Source organism: Lactuca serriola, chromosome 3 (assembly GCF_051521515.1).
Source record: "Lactuca serriola cultivar US96UC23 chromosome 3, Lser_US96UC23_V15, whole genome shotgun sequence".
Classification (NCBI taxonomy): domain Eukaryota; kingdom Viridiplantae; phylum Streptophyta; class Magnoliopsida; order Asterales; family Asteraceae; genus Lactuca; species Lactuca serriola.
This window is the reverse complement of record NC_136410.1, coordinates 71,880,201-71,904,662: the sequence shown is the minus strand read 5'-3', so window position 1 is coordinate 71,904,662 and position 24,462 is coordinate 71,880,201. Positions and strand designations below refer to the sequence as shown.

General features: G+C 35.8%; 1 protein-coding gene and 1 pseudogene across 1 annotated transcript; both read right to left on the bottom strand.

Annotated features, from left to right (window-relative positions):
• Window positions 1-1,212: 1,212 nt before the first annotated feature.
• Window positions 1,213-2,664, bottom strand: LOC145094507 (amino acid transporter AVT1I-like; annotated as a pseudogene).
• Window positions 2,665-6,530: 3,866 nt separating this feature from the next.
• On the bottom strand, window positions 6,531-8,485 carry LOC145095377 (protein FAR1-RELATED SEQUENCE 5-like). Its single transcript, XM_079033266.1, has 3 exons — window positions 7,364-8,485; window positions 7,038-7,287; window positions 6,531-6,961 (listed from the first exon to the last, which is right to left on the bottom strand). The coding sequence occupies exons 1-3, from the start codon at window positions 8,483-8,485 to the stop codon at window positions 6,531-6,533; spliced, it is 1,803 nt and encodes a 600-aa protein (XP_078889392.1).
• Between the last annotated feature and the right edge of the window lie 15,977 nt (window positions 8,486-24,462).

Sequence of the window (24,462 nt, the reverse complement as noted above, 5' to 3'; positions counted from 1 at the left end):
CATGTCGTCGCTAAATCATTATTTGTTACGAATTAATCCCCGAACTTGTTTTTTTTGGCTTTATAGGGACACAATGTGAGTTTTTTTTATCTAAAAAGTCACTGAACCGGCTATTATAAGTTGACATGGACTAAAAGAGCAGGTCATATCTTAGTTTAGGGACTCATAAAACCCGACAAAAACTTTAGGGACTAAATGGACATTTATGTCATTTTCCCTAATCTTAATGTCATAAAGTATACATTCAAGATTATCAATAAATCTTTGTGTTTTGTATTGTTCTTTGCATCTTTATTATCATCTTTGTGTTTGTCTAAATGCTTAATCTAAACACGAGTTTCATTCTCTTAGCAAATAATAGAGGCACATTTTGTCCCTCCATCGAAGTATTGAAGTCGTGTGAATAAAAAATTATAAGAAAGTTAAACTAAGGGTAAAGATGGTTGAAAATTTTCAAAAGTAAAAAATTATATCTACAAGCATCTTGTTCTTCATTAATATTGGGACTTTGAGACAACAATTGACTAAGAGTTAATCATCGTTTAAGTACAAACATATCTAACATCAAACATAAAGATCGAGAACACACATAAATAGAAACAAAGATGTACCATGCATACTAACCAAAGCAAACATAGAGATGTAGATCATATCTAACATATATACAATTCGACATCAAACATCAAACATAACAAATAAATACGAAGAATTAGACATTTCTAATCATGTGGCTACTACGCTATGAATAAATGTCCACTTTATGAAAAATCAGAAACTCAATATTGAGCAAATAAAATCATCCTTATAAATTATATAGAATCCTATAAAGGATTTGAACTAGTGCATTGTTGATAATCAAGGTGATGGAGAATTGGAGATCAAGATTCCAATCCAATCACGGGTAAATAACAACAGCACACAAATACGGGGAAATATCAAAGAATTCGAGAAGTAATTAATTTTATAACAGAAGCTAGCTCATTTAATTTCTGAAAGGAAACAAAATTTTATTTTTTCTAAAAGAGAGGACAAGGAGAGTATTGTTGGTAGACATTATAAAATGAATTTAGTTTCTAACATTTATTGTTTTCCAAATTTAAAACTCAATACTATTTTTTGAAGTCGATCGGATATTCTGAATGCCTAAGAGTCACGTACATTGCCTAACAAATCCCTACAATTTTGAATAACAATAAGAATATAGTGTTCGATTCATTTAGTTTGAACCTCATTTATAATGTTTGTTACAGCCGTGTAAGTACCCACCACTTCAAAAAACATGCCAACACACAAGATAACCAAAATCACCATCATTTCTACCTCAAATCTCTTGAACCCTATGACAATCTTCCAATAACACAAACATGGAAACAAAATCGACATGGAAATGCCCAAAAATGCGCCTATAAACGCCATCACATAGCCAAAAAGGGGACCAACAATGCCACGAAGGCTGTGCTGACCACAAGACATGTCCGAATGAGACAACTCATCATCTTCCTTTCTCGAAAGGGAAGTGTTTCTTCTATTGATGTGGCAACTGGTTCTATGATTAAGGCATATTTGGCTATGGGGATCATTAGTGTTGTGTATATTGCTATTTTTGAACTTATATTTTTTGTGGGAAGATTTAATGTCACTTGTGATGCTATGTGTTCTCCGAACATCAAGTAGCCTAATATCGCCATCAATCCATAGCTTATAGTGCTCACGCTAAAGGAAACAAGTAGAACCTGCAATAATTTCTACGTTCAAAATTTTAAAATGCTCGTCTTCTTAGTACTTGATATTGTCTTTTCTAAGTATTTAAGAATGATGATTAATTAAGGTGTAATATAAACAAAAATATACTTACCTTCGGGAATTGGGATTTATCCCTCATGGAATTGCATAGAGTTGGAAAAACAGCATGACCACAGTAACAAAACATAAACATGCTTACCGCAGTTGGCAACCCATTCCAATTCCAGAGTTCTCCTCTCTCATGGAATCCAATTCCATCAAATACACCACCCCACAATACAGCCACAACCAGAATCACAGTTGCAATCACCCCACCAGCGGAAACATATGCCAAAACACCTAAATTTCTTAACCAAGTTGTAGGCAATACAACAAGACCAGTCAACAAAATAAACCCTTGTTTCCCTCCAACTTTCTTTCCAAAAATGTCAAAACTTTTTTTTGGAAATAACTTATGTAAATTGTCACCTTCCAAAATTAGAAACTCAACTGACACCAAGTAAAGCTCTAGGTACATGAAGGCAGAGATAATCGCACTCCCTGTTCTCCCAAATTCCTTTCCGCCTATGTTAGGGTAGGTTTTGATAAGTGGGTCCGATTCCATGCATCTTTGAAGAAGTAATGCAGTGTAGAAACTTAGATGAGCTATCAAGAGTAGTAACAGTAGGCTTAACCACCCACCTTTTGAGAGTGCGTACGCTACTGACAGTATCCCAACACCTGAGAAATGAAAACGATAACATTAACTTTTTAGTTGGGAAATATGAGATCATGCATAAAGGTTACAAAACTTTTGTAGGTATATTAACCAGATAAAATGTTGACTCCATTGAAGGATGAACTTAGGAAGGTGGCGCCTGGTTCGTGTGACTCTAAATGATGGTTTTGACTCTCCATTCTCTCCACATTGTTGGTGTGCATTTGATCCCTTTTGTAAACCAACAGATCTGGGAATTTTAGGTAAGAAAGAACGTTTCTTGAAATATACACTCTAATCAACTGAATCGTTTGATGAATAGCTAATGAACGGTAGTAATCTATATCAAGAAAACAAAGAATTTTGTGTTTGTAAGCAAACCGTAATTTTCGTATGATCGATCAGTTGATCACTGACAGAGGAAACGGAAGCTATAAACTGAATACATTTAAAACCCTAATCTATATTGATATTAATGCAAATTACATCTTAACCCCTATAGATCTAATAAAGAGCTCTCGTAACCTCATTAACTTACCACTTTACACTTAACCCTTTCCATCTTGTCATAATATAGAAATATTTTTTCTTTAACCACATCAATCTGAACTCTTAACTATTTTTCATTTCATCACATTCATTTGAAACTCCTATGATTTTTCAATTTTATTCTAATAATAGTTATAAGTTGGTTAATAAAGTTAAATAAATATCAAACTTAAAGTGTAATCATAAATAAACTAAATTTCAATATTAAAATAATATTTTTACTTCTATTTATAAAGTTATGCCTTTAACTTTTAACATACTATATTTAATATATTAGATTTAATATGTTATTGTATTTAACCATTATCAGTTAAAGCTACAATTTTTGAATAGTTTGGATAAAATACTTAAATTGTTAATTTAAATATAAGATTACATGGTCAACTTAAATATAAATTTCAGTTCCACTTAAAAAACCCAAAACATATTTTTTGAATAGTTAAAAATAATAAATTGTAGTGCTAAATACAAAAACTAAATTGTAATTTCAATTTAATAAAATATTTCCTAAAGATATTTTTAGAATCATTAAAAAATTTCAAATAAATAGCTTAATATAACTTACCATAAAAATAGTAAAAATAACTCTATATAAATGATCATATTGTTACCTTTAAAAACAAAAAACAATGTTTGATGTTTTAAATAATTATAATGATAGAAATTAAAACGTTAAACAAATAAATTTAAAAGACTAAACTGCAAATTTGGTCCCTATGGTTTGCAAAAAACTGTGGATAAAGTCCAAAAAGTTTTCGACTTGCACCACTGGTCCAAAATCACAAACTTCCCGTGGATTTGGTCCTTCTCAAACTTAATTTTATGTGTATTTGGTCCGAACCCACTTGAAAATACTAATATGCCCTTAAAATAATTTTTTATTTTTTGTTTTTCATTTATGTTTTTATTTTTATTAAATATTAAAACAAAATTAAAATCCATCACATCTCGTCTCCAATCATACACCTAGACATTGTTATCTCTCTATTTCTCGACGGGCATTCCTTTTTGTTCATCTTCTCCGATTTCCGGTAAGGCACACACCAAAGCAATTAGATCCTCAAAGATGAAGAAGATGGAAATGAAGAAAGGTAATTGCGAGATCGACTTTGGACAGAAGGAACGTGAGGAAGATTAAGATAATGAGTGGTAGGCTAATCCCCGATAGCTCTAGGTTTTCGCTTATTCTGTCTCTCTTTCTCCCTAATCATACTGATGTTTGTGTGATTAGAATGAATCGATTGAACAAGATGAACATCAGTTGTTCGTTATCGTCCAAACCGAGAGATTTGATTTTCAATTGGTGGGTTTTATATTTTTGATTTTACTGATAGATTTTCGTTAGTATGTGCTTGTTTAGGTTTTGAGTCAAGAAACAACAAAATCAACTTCTTTGACTAAATTTGCCCTCAAGTTGTTCGACGAAATGCTTCTGTGGGAAGATGAAACATGTATACAAAAATTGATTATAACTTATTTCACTAAATATCCATTTGAGGCCCTGGTGGTGTTACGACCAAATCATCGACGATGTTACAACCAAATCTGGATTTCTGGTGGGGCTACAAACGAATTTAGATTTCCAATGGTGTTACAACCAAATCGTTGTCGAAGGTGGTGCCTTCGGTAAAGATATATTTTGCTTTGGATGAACGATGATGGTCGTGTTATGGCTTACCTCTTCGTGGTGGATTTCGTCTTCGGAAACGACGAGAAGTGGTAGATTTTATCTTCGGCTCCGGCGAGAACTGGTGGATTTCATCTCCGACGAGAAGGTGGCGACTCGACGTTGCTAAAAACGAAAGAATGATGAATGAGGGATTGATAAGAGTTGAGGAGAGAGGTATGGGAGGGTTTTTGAATTTTTAATTAAAAATAATAATAAAATTGATTTTAAAAAATGAAAAAACAAATGAAAAGGGTAAAAGAGTCATTTTAATTTGTTCAGGACTAAATCCACAGAAAGTTTGTGATTTTGGATCGACAAAAATGCAAAAATGGTCCCTATGGTTTGTCATTTTTTGTGGATATGATCCAAACCTTTTAAAAATTGGATTTCTGGTCTTTATTGAAAGGTTTGTTTGTGGAACAAGTCCCTGGGGTTAACAGCCGTTTGTTTGTGGCTGTTAAACCCCTCACGTGCATTGCACACGAGGGCATAAATGTCATTTTACTTGAGGGACCATTTTTACAATTCCTGAAATAATATATAAAGACTTCCCCAACGTTCTTCCCCAACGTTCAAGTTATTCCCCAAACGTTGTTCTGCAACTTTCAAGTTGTTCTTCCTTCTCTCTTCCTTCTCTCATCTCTCTTTGTTAATAGTCGGGGTGTCAGTTAATCACACGATGGTTCTCTGTTTTTGTGGTAAGTTTGTTGTTGTTAAATGCTCATGGACACCGAAGAACCCAGGCAGACGTTTCTATGCTTGCCCTCAAAAGGTAAAGAAATTCGTTTGCACCCATTTTGATTTGTAAACAAATAACATTTGTTATTTTCCCCTTTTTGAAGGATTCTGCTTGTCGCTTCATCGGATGGGTTGATCCCCCCATGTGTGAAAGGTCTAAAGTCATTATTCCTGGACTATTGAGAAATATTAACCGAATGCAAGCTTGGTGCACAGCTCTAAAGATCATGTTTCTGGCTAGTTGGGTGTTTTTTGTGATTTTGTTCATAAGGTCTGTTTAGGTTTAGGTAATAGGTCAATGGGGTGGGTTTTTATTTGTTGAAGTTCGATAAAAGTGTGGTTTTTTGGTGGATTAATGGTTTTTGGTACTTTGACCTAGGTTCTTTGTAGTTGTTTGTAAGGTCAAAGTAAGTTGTTTATGTAGTAAATGACTTCCTGATATAAATATGAATTTTATGGAATTGCTTATGTTGTTTGTAAGGTTCTTTGTAGTTTTTGTAAGGTGAAAGAATGGTTAATGTGAATAATTGACTGTAATGGTTATAATAAACAACAATAACCAAAAACCATAATAACCAAGGCTGCAATTACATAATAGACTACAAGCATATAGTGCAATTACATTATCCCAAAATATGCAACCATATATATATGTTCTAATACTTATCATACTAATGAAAACCAAAATAACCATAAGTCATAAGTTGTTTAACATCAAAACACTTCCAAAAGTAGCAAATAACATCTGCCAAAACAAACACAACCTTGATCTCCAACTTCCAACTAACTTCCACCTCCTTGACCTTTGCATGTCCTTGAGTTGTGACCTTTGTTTTTGCATTTTGCACATGTTACACTAACATATTTCCTTGTTAATTTTTGAACTCCATCGGGACCCACTTTACAACCTTCTTCCTGACTTACACCATGAGTACCAGTCTGACTTTGACTCCCTCTTTGACTCTGACTCAATTTTTCATCCTCACTTTTCTTCCTCTTCTTTGTAGGCCTACCTGGTTGCTTATGATGTATTGGAGGGATAAGTGTGGTGGGACACAAACTTTTAGGCCACATTATTCTTCCTTTTATGGGCTCTACCTTATAGGAATATGCATTCTTCCATGTATCCAACCACTATACCTTATTGACCCACCTATAAATGTCACCAACATCCTTTGAGTTCTTGGTCATTTCATAAAGGGTTGCAATGGCATGTTTACATGGGATGCCTATTAGCTCCCACTTTCTGCAAGTACATGTGTTGTTCCTAACATCTACAACATGTTGGTCTTGCCATGCCCCAATGACTTGGTATTTCTCACCCCCATTCCACCTAGCAATGTAATGTGATGCATGAGACTTGTTTACATCCAATATGGTTGTTGCAGTGGGTGTTAAAGGCCCTTTTGCCTTGTCCATCACCTTCATAACATTACAGATTCTCTTCATCAGGTATTGTCTAATATACTCCAAACAACCTATGATAGGCTTATCTCTTCCCTCTATTATCTTGCTGTTAAATACCTCACAAAGGTTGTTTAACAGTATATCAGAGATTGCTCTGCCTGTTAAAAAAATTAACATATTGTTTTAAGTACAAGTACACATTTAACATATAGTAATTTATGGTAATTTATGTACCTGTAAAATGGCTTTTTGCCCAGTGTTTTGGAGGAATCTTTCTAAGCCATTCACATGCCTCCTTGTCATAGTTGCTAAATTCTTTCATGCAATGTTCAAATTCAGGTACAGTGGTTGCAGTTGCACATCTCCATAAATGATCCTTGTACTCTTTCAATTTCCATTTCACTCTCATGTTCTGATGTATGTGCCTGAGACAATACCTGTGCTCAGCACATGGGAATAGTTGGGCTATTGCTAGTATTAAACCCTAGAACAATAACAATAATTAAGTATTTAGTTTATATAATAATAAGTAATTAATAATACAAGCTAGAAAGAGATACCTTTTGTCGATCTGTGATAAAAGTAAAGTTAGAGTTTGAACCAAGATCCAAGTCTTCTCCTAAACACTGAAAGAACCATACCCAACTACTTTTGGTCTCTGTCTCAACAATGGCATAAGCAAGGGGGTAAATACCATTGTTAGAGTCCAACCCAACTGCTGTTAGAACTTGCCCAGGAAATGGTCCTTTCATATGCGCACCATCGAAACCCAAAAGATCCCTGAGGCCAGCCTTAAAACCTTTTTTCAGGGGACCTAAGCAAATGTAGATTCTTTTAAACCTCCTCATTGGGTTTGATGGGTTTTGTTCACTGTAAACATCAATCTTGACAGTTGTGTCAACATTGGTTGCTTGCAATTCAAGGATATAGTCCCTCAAGATCTCATATTGTTTCGTATAGTCACCCTCCACGATCTTAGTTGCAATAGCCTTGGCCCTGAATACTTTGTCAATAGAAACACCAACCTCGAAGTCCTTTTGAAGTTGTTCCTGCAATGCTCTAAGAGGAATCCCTGGATTCGTGTCGATTTGGTCCATGATTTGCTTGGATATAAAAGTAGCAGTGCAAGCTCTAATCTTCCTACTTTGAAGGCAAGTATGGTTGTCATTTAATGTCCTTACAAACCAGGGAGATTCTGTGTTTGACCTAGAAGCATGAAGGAACCAACTACAGTTTACTTTTTCTGAATTTACCTTTTTGCCCTTGCTTTTATTTTTGGTATTAAGGCCCACCACCCCACTTGCATTGATGACAGGGAGTACACCTCTACACAATGCCCGAAGTCTAAGCTTGTCATTCTTTTTATAATATAAATTCCTCCTAGTTCCTAGTGCGTGCATGTCAATTTTTTCTTTCAATTCTTTCTTTGATTTAAACTTTTGCCCAACATAAAAACTGGCCTTATGGACATTGCCAAGACTGCATCTTTTCTCCTTAGCCAGATTTTTAAGAACACACCTTCTTTTCCTTTCATCTTCTGACCCTTCATCTAAAGAATCCCAACTATCATTGTCAATGACTTCTATGTCCTCATGTTCATCATTTGTCCCAACCTCGTTATGAAACCCATCCATTTGAACAAAACCATAATCCTTATCAAGATTGAGGTTAAATTCATTCATATCCACCTCCACTTCTGATACATTGTTTTCATCATCAACAAGTTCATCATATTATTCTTCTGATTGTTGCCCAAGATCATCACTGTCAGCAGACTTTTCATGTTCAGACTGATGGTCTTCAACATTCTCATCTTCTGGTGGTTGATAATGTTCTCCATCAAAAGGATCAAAGTGATCATGAGAAAAGTTCTCATAATGAAAGTCATCATAATCAAAGTTATCATGGTCACCACCTTGATCTTGTACCATATCATCCATGTTAGCATGCTCAACCTCTTGATCTTGAAGCACATCATCCATGTTAGCATGCTCACCAGCTTGATCTTGTACCGCATCATCTAATTTAGGATTCTCACCACCTTGATCTTGTACAACATCATCCAATTTAGCATGATCACCACCTTGATCTTCTACTACATCATCCAATTCAACTAAACAAAGCTTTTTGGCACAAGAACTTTGACCAACTATTGAGTTCACCCTTCCATTTCTTCTATACTATGGTGAAACTTCTGTAGGGACTTTGTCAAAGAGTATCAAGGACATATACCCTGCCAACTGTGTTTGATCATTAGCTTCATCTATCATTGGGGTTTTATCCTTTGCTGGTACTTGAGGTACATTTGCTTCTTTTGGAAGATCACCATCACAGACCTCCTTAATAATAACTTTTTGCTTTCCTTTTGGAGACATAAAATAGGTCAGCAAATTAGTTTGTCCATGTTCTGTATACACTTCAATGACCTTGTTATCTCCAATATACTGAGCCAAATTCAAGACATCATCATCATTCCCTAAAGCTCTGAGGCCAAAATCCAAGTCTTCATGAGGAATCTTAAAATGGTAATATATTACTGGGGGTACAGAGTAACCTAGCTCGAGCATCATTGCGTCTAGTTCATGAACTGAGAACTCATCAATGTCTACTAAATCAATATATCGCACTTCACCTTTAACATATTTTGTGTTTGGAAGCTTCGTAAAATTTCCACCATGGTGTAGCTTTATGCTGAACATTGTTGGTACACGCTCTACAAGATACAAAAAACATTAAGTAAGAAATTATCAGATGTTTGTATTTTTGGCTCTGTTCTTCAGATCATCAAGAAACCTAACAAAATTTCGTAAACAGAGGATAAGTGAAACTAACCATATTCATTTGTGATGTCATACGTCTCACCTTTTGGCCTAATCACCCACATTACGAACACCATTTACAGTTGAAAAGCAAAAACAAGTAAACACCTTGGACCAAATCTTGATTAGGGTTTTTGCGTTAAAAACGAATGACGAAGAAGATGGAAGTGGAAGAGATAACTAAATATTTTGTGATTTTGTGTGTAATATGGCGCTAAGACGTTAACACGCGGGTTTATTTCAGGAATTGTAAAAATGGTCCCTCAAGTAAAATGACATTTATGCCCTCGTGTGCAATGCATGTGAGGGGTTTAACAGCCACAAACAAACGACTGTTAACCCCAGGGACTTGTTCCACAAACAAACCTTTCAATAAGGACTAGAAATCCAATTTTTAAAAGGTTTGGAACATATCCACAAAAAATAACAAACAACAGGGACCATTTTTGCATTTTTGTCTTTTGGATCAATGGTGCAATTCGGAAACTTTTTGGATCATATCCACATTTTTTTGCAAACCACGGGGACCAATTTTGCATTTTTGTCAATTTAAAATGATTCAGGTTATGCAATTTTAATAGTTGTCTATATTATCATATAATTCAAAATAATCAATATATTATATCAACTTAGTATATGAATTATTATATCAAATTTAACAACAACGTTATTATTATATTTAAGAAAACATATATTTGTGAAGACTTCAACTATATATGTGTTTTTGAGCAAGGTGCAGTCATTCCCCTTATAAAGGAAACATTTTTTCCTTTCACCACATTCATTTGAAACTCCCATGACTTTTTAATTTCTTTATAATAATGATTATATGTAGGTTAATAAGATTAAATAAATAATAAAACTGAAGTGTAATCATATATAAACTAAATTTCAATATTAAAAGAATATCTTAACTTCTACTTAAAGTTATGTTTTTTAACTTTTAACATATTATACTTAATTTATTTGTTTTAATATATTGTTAGATGTAAATCATTATCATTTTAAAGCTACAACATTTGAACAATTTGTATAAAATACTTAAATTATAAATTTAAATATAACATTACATGATTAACTTAAATATAAATTTTAGTTTAACTTAAATAACCCAAAGAATATTTTGTAAATAGTTGAAAGTGATAAATTGTAGTGTCCTTATAATAATGATTATAAGTTGGTTAATAAGGTTAAATAATTATCAAACTTAAAGTGTAATCATAATTAAACTAAATTTCAATATTAAAATAATATATTTACTTCTACTTATAAATTTATGTCTTTAACTTTTAACGTATTATATTTATTTTATTATATTTAATATGTTGTTGTATGTAAACCATTATCAGTTTAAAGCTACAACTTTTGAACAGTTTGGACAAAATACTTAAATTGTTAATTTAAATATAACACTACAGCGTTAACTTCACTACTACAAAAACACCCTTTTACGACACATAATGCGTGTCGTAAAACGCTCAGACGACACACAAATTGTGTCAAGGAAGGCCCTGTCATAACGACAGACGACACACTTTTGTGCGTCGTCTATTTACAACATGCATTTACGACACGCATTTATGATGTTCCTTTATGATACGTAATGCGTATCAAGGAAGCCCATGTTATAGAAGAAGACGACACGCCCTTGTGTTTCGTAACCTTACGACGCGCTTTTATGTGTAAAATCCTAAAATTCAAGGCCAAAAATATCGTTTTGATTAAGTTATTATATAAAACCAATAGTATAAAAACATTCATATTAATATCTCATGTCAAGGCCAAAGTGTAAATAATCAAAACATATTATCATAAAACCATATCAGAGTGTAATCCCAAAGATCTCATGTGCGGAAAACATAGTGTGATGCGCTGCGACCAAGCCGGCTCCTCTCTTTTGAAACGAAGTATCTGAAACACATAACACATAACACAGTAAGCACGCATGCTTAATGAGCTCCCCAGAATACCGCATACATATAACTAGCCACTCGAGGCTATAACTCTACTAGACCTTCCGGTCAATGTGTCTCAGTGGACCTTCTGGTTCCACGACTCTGGTAGACCTTCCGGCCCTACCCTGACGACCTTCCGGTCCTGCTCTATTGACCTTCCGATCCTGCTCTATTGACCTTCCGATCCTACTTTGTTGACCTTCCGGCCCAACTCTGTTGAACTTCCGTTCGGAACCAGGCAACTCATAACATAGCATATCACATAAAACATATATCACATATCACATATAAGCATATACGACCTTCCAGTCACAGATAATTACCACTCTAGGTAAGGTATAGTAAGAAGACTCACTTGGCACTGCTGAAGTCTCACAGACTCAATCCCACACTGCTGAAATCCCACAGACTCAACCCCAACTACTGAATGACTGATTCTCGAACTGTCAACACCAAAATAACACCCAATTAATAATTAAGTCTCACTGCATGACCATAAGTACATAGTTGGGATAATTACTGCATTACCCTAACATTGGCTTATTCAAGCCCAAGGCCCAATCCTTAGGCCCAAAGTCAACTAGGAATCAAAGCCCAACATATGGCCCAACCTTCCAAACTGGGGTCAAGCCTGTACATGGTCTTATTCTAATGCCCAACATCATGTAATCATCAAGGCCCAAATTGTGGCCCATCTGTGGCCTAATTTTCCAAATTGGGCCCAAACCCCTTACATAGGCCTTACCCTAGGCCCATTAAATTATTCTAGTTCAATTGCTTGCTCTTGGATGGCCCATTATTATCCCAATCATCTAGGCCCAATAGAAAGGCCCAATAGTAAACCCAAGTGAAATTAGGGTTTCACATCAAATGACGATTAGGGTTAAGTGTTTCTCACTTAACCCTTTAAGGACTTAATCCATTAATTCCAATATTGCTTAGATTAATCTTTGCCAATGACTATTATTTAATATCTCAAATTATTAAATAATTCCCGTGTGTCTCGATTAATTCCCCAAAATTAGGGTTTTATTGGCATTAGGGTTTTCCAACCCAAATACAAGCCCATTTATCATTTTGTTGGGCTTTTAGGTCAATTAGGGCTTTATTGGGCCTATTAGGCCCACTAGAATGTCATTAAGCCCATTAGGGTTTCTACTAAGCCCATTAGGCTTCATTGGGCCCATTAGGGCTTACAAGGCCCATTAGGGTTTCAAGCACCCCAAACAAATCAAACTCAACGAGGCAAGCACACCGTTACCCGACATGTTGGCCGGTGGTGACAGGAGGTGGCAGCCACCACCCTAAGGTGGTGCTTTTCAATTTCCTTTCATTATTCCATTTTACAATTTATAAAGAAAATACAAAAAAAAAACACACACACACTACACTAAATAAATACACACCCGCAACCACCCTTGTGGTGGCCGGCGGTGGCACGTGGCGGCAGCCACCACCTCACGGTGGTGGTGGTGGTTGTCCTCGATTTTCCAGCTACACAAAGTCACACAAAACACAAACACACGCTTCTAATTTGCAACAAACACCCCAGCCACCCACCTGGTGGTGGTTGGCGAGGACAGCAACAATGTAAGCGGTAACAGCGGCGGATTACGGTGACAACCACCACCTCATGGTGGTGGCGACAGTTTTCTTGATTCCCATGAGCAAATTAACACACATACACCCCGATTAGCTCCATAAGCGGCCCTTAAAGGCTACACACAAGCATTCAACCACCTACAAGGCGACAAGAGATTGCCGGAACGCCACTGAAATAGCAACCAACAGTGGTTACGACCCCAAATAGATAGAAAAATAGATGAAGGAGATGAAAAGTAGCCTCACCTTGAGCATTCCGATCGCACACGACTCGAGTCCACCGGTCACAGCTCCGCCTCCGTTCTAGGTGGGGGCTTCTGCGGCCGTTCACGACTTCACCGAAGGCAGCAGAGGAGGTTATGGCGACGTATGATGGCAGGGTGGCAAGGTTGGAACGGTAGTCAGGTTTTCATGGTAATGGCGGCTGAGACAGGTCCGGTGGTAGTGGCCGAACCCAGCTAGACGACGGTAGTCGGAGGTGCGGCGTCGGAGACCGTGGGGGATGAGGGTGGGAGGATGGCGGCTGCACTTCTGTAGGGTCAGGGTTAAGGAACCGGTGGGTTATGGCTATATACCCGATGCCCTCAAATCTTATTGCCATAATGGCATAAACAGTCCCTCTCCATAAAATTCTTTCCAAAACAGCTCCCATATTTACTTATTACACCCTTGATCTTATAATTCTTTGCATTATTAATCCAACAGTTACTAAACAGTCCATCCCCTTCAATTTATTTTCAAATGAAGTCCAAAAGTTACCATTCAACCCTTGACTTCAAAATCCTTTATAAATCAATCCGAAATGTGTATTTTTAGCCCCTTAAACTTTCAATTATGACTTTTTAACCCCCGCAACTAACTTCTTGCTACACTATTCCGCTTTTAGGGCTATTATGCATTTATTACTTTATTTATTTATTAAATAAATAAATGAGGTATTACAACTCTCCCCGCTTAAATTAGATTTCGTCCTCGAAATCATTCCTTACCATTTCTCATGCACTAAACCACTCAGTAACATGATCACCATACTAAGCACGCCCTAGCATTCCCAAGGTAGCCGTGACCAATCTTCGCAAGCCCCAAAATCCTCAAGTAAACGAATTCCTCACAACAAGATCACATCTACTTCATCTAAAACCTGTTGTCTCAAGATGGATTGAATCCCTAACAGACCAATCATACTGAATCATTACCGATGGAACCAGCCCGCTTATCCCTCAACTGACTAGTCAACTTCTGATAACTCGAGGTTCCCACTATACAACAGGGTCATAGACCCAATTATCCTTGTAGACCACAAATACTTGGCCAAGGCTCAAATACTTTCTATATGAGTGACTTTTCACTCCCCTAATCATCTAACTATTCCATCCGTACTCGCAAACTGAACAAAAATGTTATCACTACCCAAATGCTGGAATGCTGAACTACCTGAAGCAGTACGCTGCTATATAGTTGCCCCCAAAATCTATCAAGACCTCCCTGGTCTCAATTCATCCGTCAGTCTCCTGAAATACCGGGTTCCGGCTCGGTCACGGAGCCAAAGGACTCGCAATTAGTCGTGTCACACGACCTTCGAACGGAATTCTTCTATGGAACTAGTTGCCACTAGTTATCATGCCACAATGGCTCTAACAACCTCCCGATCCAACCGACCGGGTCCATAGGTCGAATCCTGACGTCACCAATTACAGGCTAAAAGTGATTGCTACCTAATCGATGGTAGCCTTATATCACAAGCAATCTTATACAGTCCATTACTTCCCTGATCCCACAACTGTAGTGGCACTCCTACAGTCGTATCACTAAATCAACCTGATCTAATCCTTTTGGGTAATTCTGAAATCTAATCCGTGGATTTCCATATCCTTACTGCTACACCCGAACTGGTGGGTACTACTGTTCCTTTTGCGTCCTAACAACACGCCCATGCTATCTACCAACCAAGTGAAGGCTGCGGCTACACCCACAGACTTACATCACTCAAGCACTATCTGTTGCTAGTGAATGCTATGACTACCCCCGCAGTCTCACAACACTTTCCATACTACCTGATCGCTAGTGAATGCTACGGCTACCCCTGCACTCTTACAACACTTTCCATACTACCTGATCGCTAGTGAATGCTACGGCTACCCCCGTAGTCTTACAACACTTTCCATGCTACCTAATCGCTAGTGAATGCTACGGCTGCCCCCGCAGTCTTACAACACTTTTCACAATGGTCGAACATGCACTCGACTTAACACGCACCGAACTTGAGTCCTAACTAGATTTCTAACCTGGTTCCCAAAACCTGATATCTGATGCCAAGGGAAAACATGAACCAAACGTTGGAACGTCTTCTAAACTTCCAACTCACCCAATCCCTAACCTAGACGGCCATTCGACCGCCTTTCCCCCTGACGGGGATGTGAAACTCATCCTAGTTTCACACCTATTTCTACTCCTGGACACTTGATTGATTCTCCCACACTTAGCTTCGGCTAAGTCTTCACGGTTCGTGAGAATTGAAGGACTCCCAATCCTTCTCGCTTCCTAGTATCCTACTGATGACACCCTGTGCTTACTAATGCTAGCGATCAATCACTGGTTACATCCTAAGATCGCCTATCCATTAAAATATTGAAGAGTACTCATGAAATCTGGTCCAGTCTGACACCTTAATTCACTTCCCATGCTGAAAACCAGAGGCCTTAATCTTCACTCTGGTTGACGAATCCTCGTTCTCACCTCTAATCTGGCCGCATCACTGAACTCTAACTAATCATAACCCATACGAAAGTACATTCCTCTTGAACATACAACATCCAAACACTCATGCATCTAACACTCGCAACCGGCTCCACTATCTTCATGCTACCCACCCTTTCCTATAATCGGTAGGGCATTGAACTCCCAAGTTCTTCCTTAGACAGCTAACGACCATACCCAAAAAATGATAGAACCATTGAACTCTGAATTCACTAGAGAACCATTGCTCTAATCCTGAACCAATGTTTTCTGAATAATACTCCTTAACAGATCCCGACCAAGATCCAGGATACGAACGGTATACGCGGGACCCATTTCACAAAATACATCCCTCTGTAGGTTCATCAAGTACTTCTCGGCATGCAGGATGACAATCCTTGATAAACCCAAGCAATAACAGAGAACCTACTTGAGATCTGACTTATCCAACTCTCTCACAATTCCGAAGCGATACAGGTCCCCAATATCCACCTTGAAGTGGCACAAAATGACATTCCTGCAAACATCTGACGGAATCCTGGTCTTGATGATAGGAACCAACTATAAAATCTTCCTTCCCAAAAGATTCTAAGGTCCACATATCTTGGGTTTCCAATGAACCCCTAACTTCCCCCGCGACAAATCTGGACCAAAAGGCCTCGAGGCAACTACCGAGAGCTTCTAAAGTCCTTCCTTGGCTAAAAGAAAGACCATTGAGGTCTATTCCCATAGCTCTATAAGTAATCTCCGATGAGATGAACTCCTGTGATCGCGCATCAACTGGACCAAGCCCTAATCCTGAGTCGGAAAGAATCCGAATCTCACTCTTAGGTGCTTAACTGTTGGATTAGTGTCTAAGTCCATAACTATTTTGGTATGTACTTGACTCGATTATGAGCATGGTCCTTTTGGGTTGCCTTCACCATAGCAATATGTAGGATGAATTAATGAGAGAAAGGTTTAAATATGATTTATTAATATATTATGAGAATAATATTTTAAAAGAGAAATCATATTGTTTAATTAATATTAGTCAATAATTAATTGATAATTAATTTTGTGGCTAAAAGAGATTAATTAAACTTAAGGGACTAATATTGTAATAATAAGATAGTTACAAAGTTGGGCTAAGGATCCATTAGATGGAAATGGACGAATTCTATATGGAGATCCATAAAGAAATCGTCCAAGGGAGTTCTGGAATGGTCCAGGGGCTACTAAGGGCTTAAGCAGTCAAATTAGGGTTTACTAGCTTGATAACCCTAATTGCCTAAGTATATAAAGGACCCTTATGGCACCAAAAACGTGGTGAACTCTTAGATTAGGGTTTCTAGATGTTTTGGGCAGCCTCCTCTCTTATCCTCTTCATCCAAGTTGCTTAATGGTGTTTGTGACTCCATTAGAGGTGCAACACTTGAGGCACTAAGCTTTCTGAAGCCAATCAAAGCAAGGAATTGATTGTTATTACAATATAACAATCAAAGGTAATTACTAAACCCTTATTTCAGTTCTTATATGATAGATCTAGGTTTTATAGCTTTGGATATTCAATTGCATGTTCATTAGACAAACTAGATTCAAAAGCTATTAGGGTTTGCATGTACACCATAGGATTGATGTTGAGCTTAAAACACATCAGTGGTATCAGAGACTAGGGCTATTTGTTAGTGAATTTAATGCTTAATTGATCGTTTTTTGCTTGGAAAACGAAGTTTTTTGGCTTCTGCTTGTCCGACTCGGCGAGTCAGTAGATGAACTCGGTGGGTCTGGCTGACTCGGCGAGCCCAGTCTCTGACTCGACGAGTCTGAGGATCTGGCAGCGTTTTTTTGGCAATTTTCTTGCTGTTTTTGGCTTGGGATACTTACCATAAACACTTTTAATTAATAAAATCCGATTTTTATTGATTTTGGGTGAATATCCTTACCAAAATAGTAGATAATTACCATTTAATCAAATATTTGTTACCTTATAAGATAATGTTTATTTTATTTGAGTTATTTGATGAATTATCCTGCAAGATATTTGACTAGGTCAAAATTAGATAATTGCCTTGTTTGAATAGTTTCAAATTGCACCCTTTAGGTTTTATAGTTTAAATTTGAACTTAAAAGTTTTGTTTTTGAAATTTGAATAAGTTAAACCCTAATGTTTTGAAAAGTTTCAAAACTTTCCCTCAAGTTTTGGAATTTAAATGTTTTGATTAGAAGTTTAATTTTGAAATATTTACATTCTAAACCTAAATGTTTTGAAATGTGTCAAAACTTGCCCTTAAGTTTTGGAATTTTTAAGTTGATTAAAAGTTTAATTTTGAAATGTTAAATTCTTAAACCCTAGTAATTTGAAAAGTTCAAATCACACCCTTATGGCTTTATTAATTAATTAAAGTGTATAATTAAAAGAGATTTAATAAACCCATAAAGTTTTGTTTGCATTTAATTAAATTAAAAGTATAATTTACTAAATTGAACCACCTAGTATTTTAAAAGTGTAAACTACACCCTATACTATATATAACATTAAAAGTCTAATATTATATATATGTATGAGTAAACAGTCAGTCTTACCGTTAGTAGGCCTCATTTACGAAGTTGGTCTATAAGGGGTCTTTAAGGAAATTGCCTATAAAATGGCGATTGACTGGGTATCCACTCTTACCCACCGCACTCTTGACAGGTGGAGGGTCGTTAGCCGAACGTGTAGGATAGGACAGAAACCTTCCATTATAAGTATAATGAAGTACAAAGTAACTAAATGCTTATTCAAATTCGCAAATCATAGTTACTTTAGGCAAAATGTGAAATTTGTTGGATTAGTGTCTAAGTCCATAACTATTTTGGTATCTACTTGACCCGATGGTGCATGGTCCTTTTGGGTTGCCTTCACCAAAGCAACTTGATAGGATGAATTATGGAGAGAAAAGATTAAATATGATTTATTAATATATTATGGGAATAATATATTAAAGGAGAAATCATATTGTTTAATTAATATTAGTCAATAATTAATTGGTAATTAGTTTTGTGACTAAAAGAGATTAATTAAACTTAAGGGATTGGAATTGTAATTATAAGATAATTGCAATTTGGGCCATGGATTGACTTAAATCAAGAGGTGGACGAATTCTTATGGGAAGCCCATAAGGAAATCATCCAAGGGCTTGATTAAAGGAGTCTATGGGTTGCTTAGGGCTTAAGCAACCAAAGTAGGGTTTCCTTGATAGATAACCCTAATAGCCTCACTATATATAGACCCCTTAAGGACCAAAACGTGGCTAAGCTTCTTGCTAGGGTTTCACATGTTTTTGGGAAGCCTTTATCCTCTCTCCTCTTCATCCTCTTGCTTATGGTGTTTGTGAGCCATTAGAGGAGTGACACTTGTGACTCTAAGCCTTCCAAAGTCAATTCAAGGAGGAATTGGGATTGTTATTGCTACATAACAATCAAGGTAATATCATAAACCTAATTATATGTTAATATCGATTTCCATATGCTAGAATTAGGGTTTATAGTATTGGATTCAAAACATGTACAATAAAGAAACCTAGATCCAAGCATTAGGGTTTGTATGAGCACATAGGATGTCTTATGACCAAAACCCATTAGTGGTATCAGAGCCTAGAATGGTTTCAATTGTATTGATGCATTGTATATCTGAAAAATTCGATTTTTTGGTGTTCTGGAGGCTGGACTCGCCGAGTCCATAGCTGAACTCGCCGAGTCCATGCAGACTCGACGAGTCCAAGCCTGACTCGACGAGTCAACTCGTCAGATGGGGATATTTTCGCGATTTCTTGCTGTTTTTGATTATGGATAGTTACCTTATCTTGTTAGATCAATATAAATCCGATTTTATGATATATTTGACTATATTCTTGATCTAATTGAAGATTTTTTATCAATTAATAAGATAATTATTTCCTTATGTGATAATTGTTTAATTATTTTGACTAAATTGATAAATTGCTTTGCAAGAAATCATTAAATAAATCAAATATGGATAATTATGTAATTAAGTGTTAATTAAGATTATTTGTTATTTGATCCTTATTGTTATGAAAAGTTTCATATTTTCCCCTTTAGGTTTTATAGTTTAAATTTGAACCCAAAAGTTTTGTTGTTTTGAAATTTAAATAGTTAAAACCCTAATGTTTTGAAAAAGGTTTCAAAACTTGCCCTCAAGTTTTGGAATTTAAATTTTGATTAAATGGTTTAATTCTGATGTATATTTAAATTCAAAACTCTAATGTGTTGAAATGTTTCAAAACTTGCCCTCAAGTTTTGGAATTTAAAAGTTGATTAAAAGTTTAATTAGGAATGTTAAATTCTAAAACTCTAGTATAGTTTTGAAAAAGTTCAAATCACACCCTTATGGTTTTATTAATTAATTAAAGTGTATAATTAAAAGAGGTTTAATAAATCCATAAAAGTTTTGGTTTACAATTTAATTGAATTAAAGGTATAATTGTTAAATTTGACCACCTAATATTTTAAAAGTATAAAATACACCCTATACTATATATAACATTAAAAGTCTAACATTATATATATATATATATATATATATATATATATATATATATGTATGAGTAAAAGTCAGTCTTACCGTTAGTAGGCCTCATTCACGAAGCTGGTCTATGAGGGGTGTTTAAGGAAATTACCTATAAAATGGCGATTGAATGGGTATCCACTCTTACCCACCGCACTCTTGACTAGTGGAGGGTCGTTAGCCGAACAGGTAGGATAGGACGAAACCTTCCATTATAAATATAATGAATTAAAAAAGTAACTAAATGTTTTCAAAATTCCCAATCTTAGTTACTTAGGCAAAAGTGAATTGATGCAATTCCATGAAATTACACTTTGTGCCCTTGCGAAGACATTAGTGGAGCGTGTGTGGTTTACCGGCACACTAAATGGTTCTGAGCAAAGGTAGCAAAGGGTGACTCAATGTTTGTCATAGTTCGGTGGAGCGTGTGTGGTTTACCGGCACATCGAATAGATGACTGTAACATGTGAGAGCACCATGTAAGTTTGCATGGTTATTCACACCCGCTTTGTGATACTCGACATCCCAGTCACAAACAAGAGGGGCATATCGAGATTTAAACATGCCATTGAAAGTTCAATGAATCTCAAAGGGTCTAGGAGTTTTCATAGATTTAAAACTTAAATTTCTTTTTCGTTTTTCATGGTGGAAATTAGTGAATCGTCATTCACTTACCTTCAAATGTTCTGCAATTTGGGTTACGACATCCCTCTCCCGAGTTGTAGAATATTGTGTTGGGTCCTAGCCTTAGTATCTCATTTGGGTGATTTACTAAGGACTCAATCAATCAACTAACTTGAATTCGTTTTCTCCTGTTTTGTAGATGTCAAAGTTCGACAACTATGGTTTTCCTAAATCCCGTGGAACAAGCATTCCACATGAAGATGATATTCCACGATTCGATCGAGGAACAAGAGATCATAATTCACTTCCTCATCCTTCTCAAATTATTCTCCCTGATCCACAAGTTCAAAGACTTGAAAAGTTCAAGATCACTCAAGCCTTTTTGGCAAGTAAACATAAAGAAGGAAAGTCGGTGTGTGCACACGTCCTAGGGATGATGTCACACATTGATAGGTTAAGAATGTTGGGATCCGTTGTCTGTGAGGAAATGGCTGTTGATTGGGTTCTTCAGTCACTTCCAAACTCATATAGTGAGTTCGTAAGAGAGTACTATATGATGAACCGCGACGTGACCCTTATAGATCTCACATATATGCATATTGCTGCTGAATCAGAAATGGTTTGGCGCAATAGAAAAGCAAAGTTGATTGGTGAATCTGCCTTCAAGACCTCTATGGATATAGACAATGGCAACGAAAGACATGCTATGATCAAAAAGTTTGATCATAAGAGAAAGGCGATGTTTGAAGTAGTTCCATGTCCTGTTCCAATAGAGTCAATTTGCTTTTATTGCCAATAGAAGGAGCATTAGAGACGAAGTTTCCCTATTTACCTAAGAGATCTAAGAGATGGGAGAGTCAAAACGTATGACTTTGCTTTAGGTAAAATCCATTGACTAACTCTTTTAAGCTTCTATTCTAGATTCTTAATACATAATGTGATAAGATTACAATTGATGTTTTGTAAGATCGAAGAATAGAAAGGAAGCTTAAAGGAAGAAGTGAGCAGAATCTAACCGTGAAGGAATGGATTTTGATCGCATTTCTTGAAGATTGGATTCTTAAGCTACTACTTAGAGTTAGAATTAGATTGCTAAGAAAGATGTATTAGCATAGTTTTTCAATGAATTGCATTGTAAGGACAAAATTTTTCCGCAATAAAATAAATTTGGATTTTATATTATTTATTTATCCTTACAATGGCGTGTATGAAAAATTGATGTTAAAATGTTTCTATTATTAGCAATAATGGATTTGGTTCTTATTATGTTATGGAAAGTCGAGAATTTACCAAAGAGGGAGAGTTTTCATCGCCCAAGGTTCAATTGGACAGAAACTTGGAATCATGCAACTTGGTTGCACGATGAATGAGAAATTTCATATTTTGAAATTAGACTAATTCATTGACAAAGTGTCAAGTGAAGGACTAGGAGATTGAGTACACAAAGTTGTGTGCTGATCAAGTTCACCATAAGAGTAACAAAGATATTCGTCATGATTTACTAAAAGCTTAGTAAATATGATTATACTTACAAGATTAAGTGTAATTCTGAATTGATTAAAGGGTTTAGATCAATAGCAGAACGAATAAGAAGAATCAAGTAGGCAGAAAGATAAAAGTTTCTCCATTCTAAGAAGAAGGGAGAGTAGCTTTTATGCTTTATGATAGGTCTTAATGATTAAGAACCATATCTCAATTAATCCTCTAAGTGAGTCTTAGTACAATTGTATGTGTAAGAAGAGGAATCAAGAATTGAGGAAATGGTTAAATCAAGAAGTCTATCATACTTCGTTCCAATAACAAGTCTTAAAGTTAAGATTGTGACAATGAGTGAAAAGTATTAAAGGTTTATAACATTCATCAAATGTGGAAAGTTGTGATGTCTTGGATAAGACAAAGACCAACTAGGACCAATTTATGAAGTGTTTGATAAAAACTACACTAACTCTTGAATATTTGTTTGTCAAGAAATGTTTTGACAAGAGAATCTTATATGTCAAGGAGTCAGTGGGAGTCTTAATGGTCTTGAAAGGTTTCAAGAACAAATCAAATAAACCTTATCGATCATCACTAGCACACGAGTTGAGGTTTACAACCTATCGTGATGACATTATTTTGTTTCTGTGTCAATCCAATAAAGTTAATTATGCATGTGAGTCCTATGAGTTCTCAATTGAATGCAAAAAAGGCAAGGACCTTGATCAATGGAAAGTACATTGATAAGAAACGGTGAGCTGCTTAACTACTTGGAAGACGTGGTGGGCAACTGTGCTACCATAAGGCAAGAAATCGAGATTAAGAAAGTTCGATCCATATGAGTTTGAATTTGTCGTAAACCTTGGTTTTAACAAATTCACATGGATAGGAACAAATACACCGTTTAAATCTAAATGTCATAAGATTTCCTCCTTCATGAAAATGATTGTGAGGAAATGCTTTCACTAAGAAAGATTTTAAGAAGATAGTGATTGTAAAATTGCATTCTCGAATTCGATTATGGTTACGGTATCCCTTTCCATATTTTGAATTGTGAGGTTTGGCAATTAGTCTTAAGTGTTTCGACACACATATGAACTATCGAAGGCAAAGGTGTATAAGTTCAAGAAGCCTTGATAAAAGATTATCAAAGCATTAAGTATTAGAAACATGGACTTAAGAAATTCAATAAGCATTGTTTTTCTGAAAGTTAAGCTGTTTCTAAATACATGTCGAAGCTAGTGGGAGCATAAGTGTTATATTTTATAATAATCATCATGATAGTGGGAGCATAAATGTTATGATTGTATAATTATTAAGGCACGTATTGCAAGTTGACAATATTAATTATAGAAAACAAGAGTTATACCTTGCAAAGTCGTAAGGGTTGTAAAGTTGTTTTGCTATAATTAAGGGAGAGCATATTATGCTTCATTTCAAATCTAAAGGATTAGGTTGAGAAGTGTTAATAAATTTAGTCAAGGGTACATAGTGTGTTCTTAAAATTTCGATTATGATTACGACATTCCTCTTCACAATTCAAATTTTGAGAACATAGCAAATAAAACATTATGCGTTGTGTCCCATACGCTTCAGGTATAGGATCGATTGCAAATGCTTTGATATTTTACAATTCTAAAATTTTCCAAATGTCGAGCGCATTTAGAGGGAAAAGGGACTAGAATTGGTTTTGACTAAAATAATTAAACAACTATCAAAGGATAATCCAAAGTTTGATGAGGATTGGTTGCTTGTGAGTAGTTGGAAGCATGGTATTGGATGGACCATATCGACATTATTATGAATAGAAAAGATTCTATTAAGAATGAGTTGTCATATGGAAAATATGGAAGCATGTCCATATTGGGAATTGAATATTAACAAATCTATGTCTAGATTAG

Bases quoted from the DNA above. Each gene is read 5' to 3' on its own strand.
- LOC145095377 (XM_079033266.1), bottom strand. From the start codon at position 8,485: ATGAATGAATTTAACCTCAATCTTGATAAGGATTATGGTTTTGTTCAA. The intron at 7,288-7,363 runs GTATCTCTTTCT...TTATTGTTCTAG, and splicing joins TTATCACAGATCGACAAAAG to GGTTTAATACTAGCAATAGC. The intron at 6,962-7,037 runs GTACATAAATTA...TTTTTTTAACAG, and splicing joins GGCAAAAAGCCATTTTACAG to GCAGAGCAATCTCTGATATA.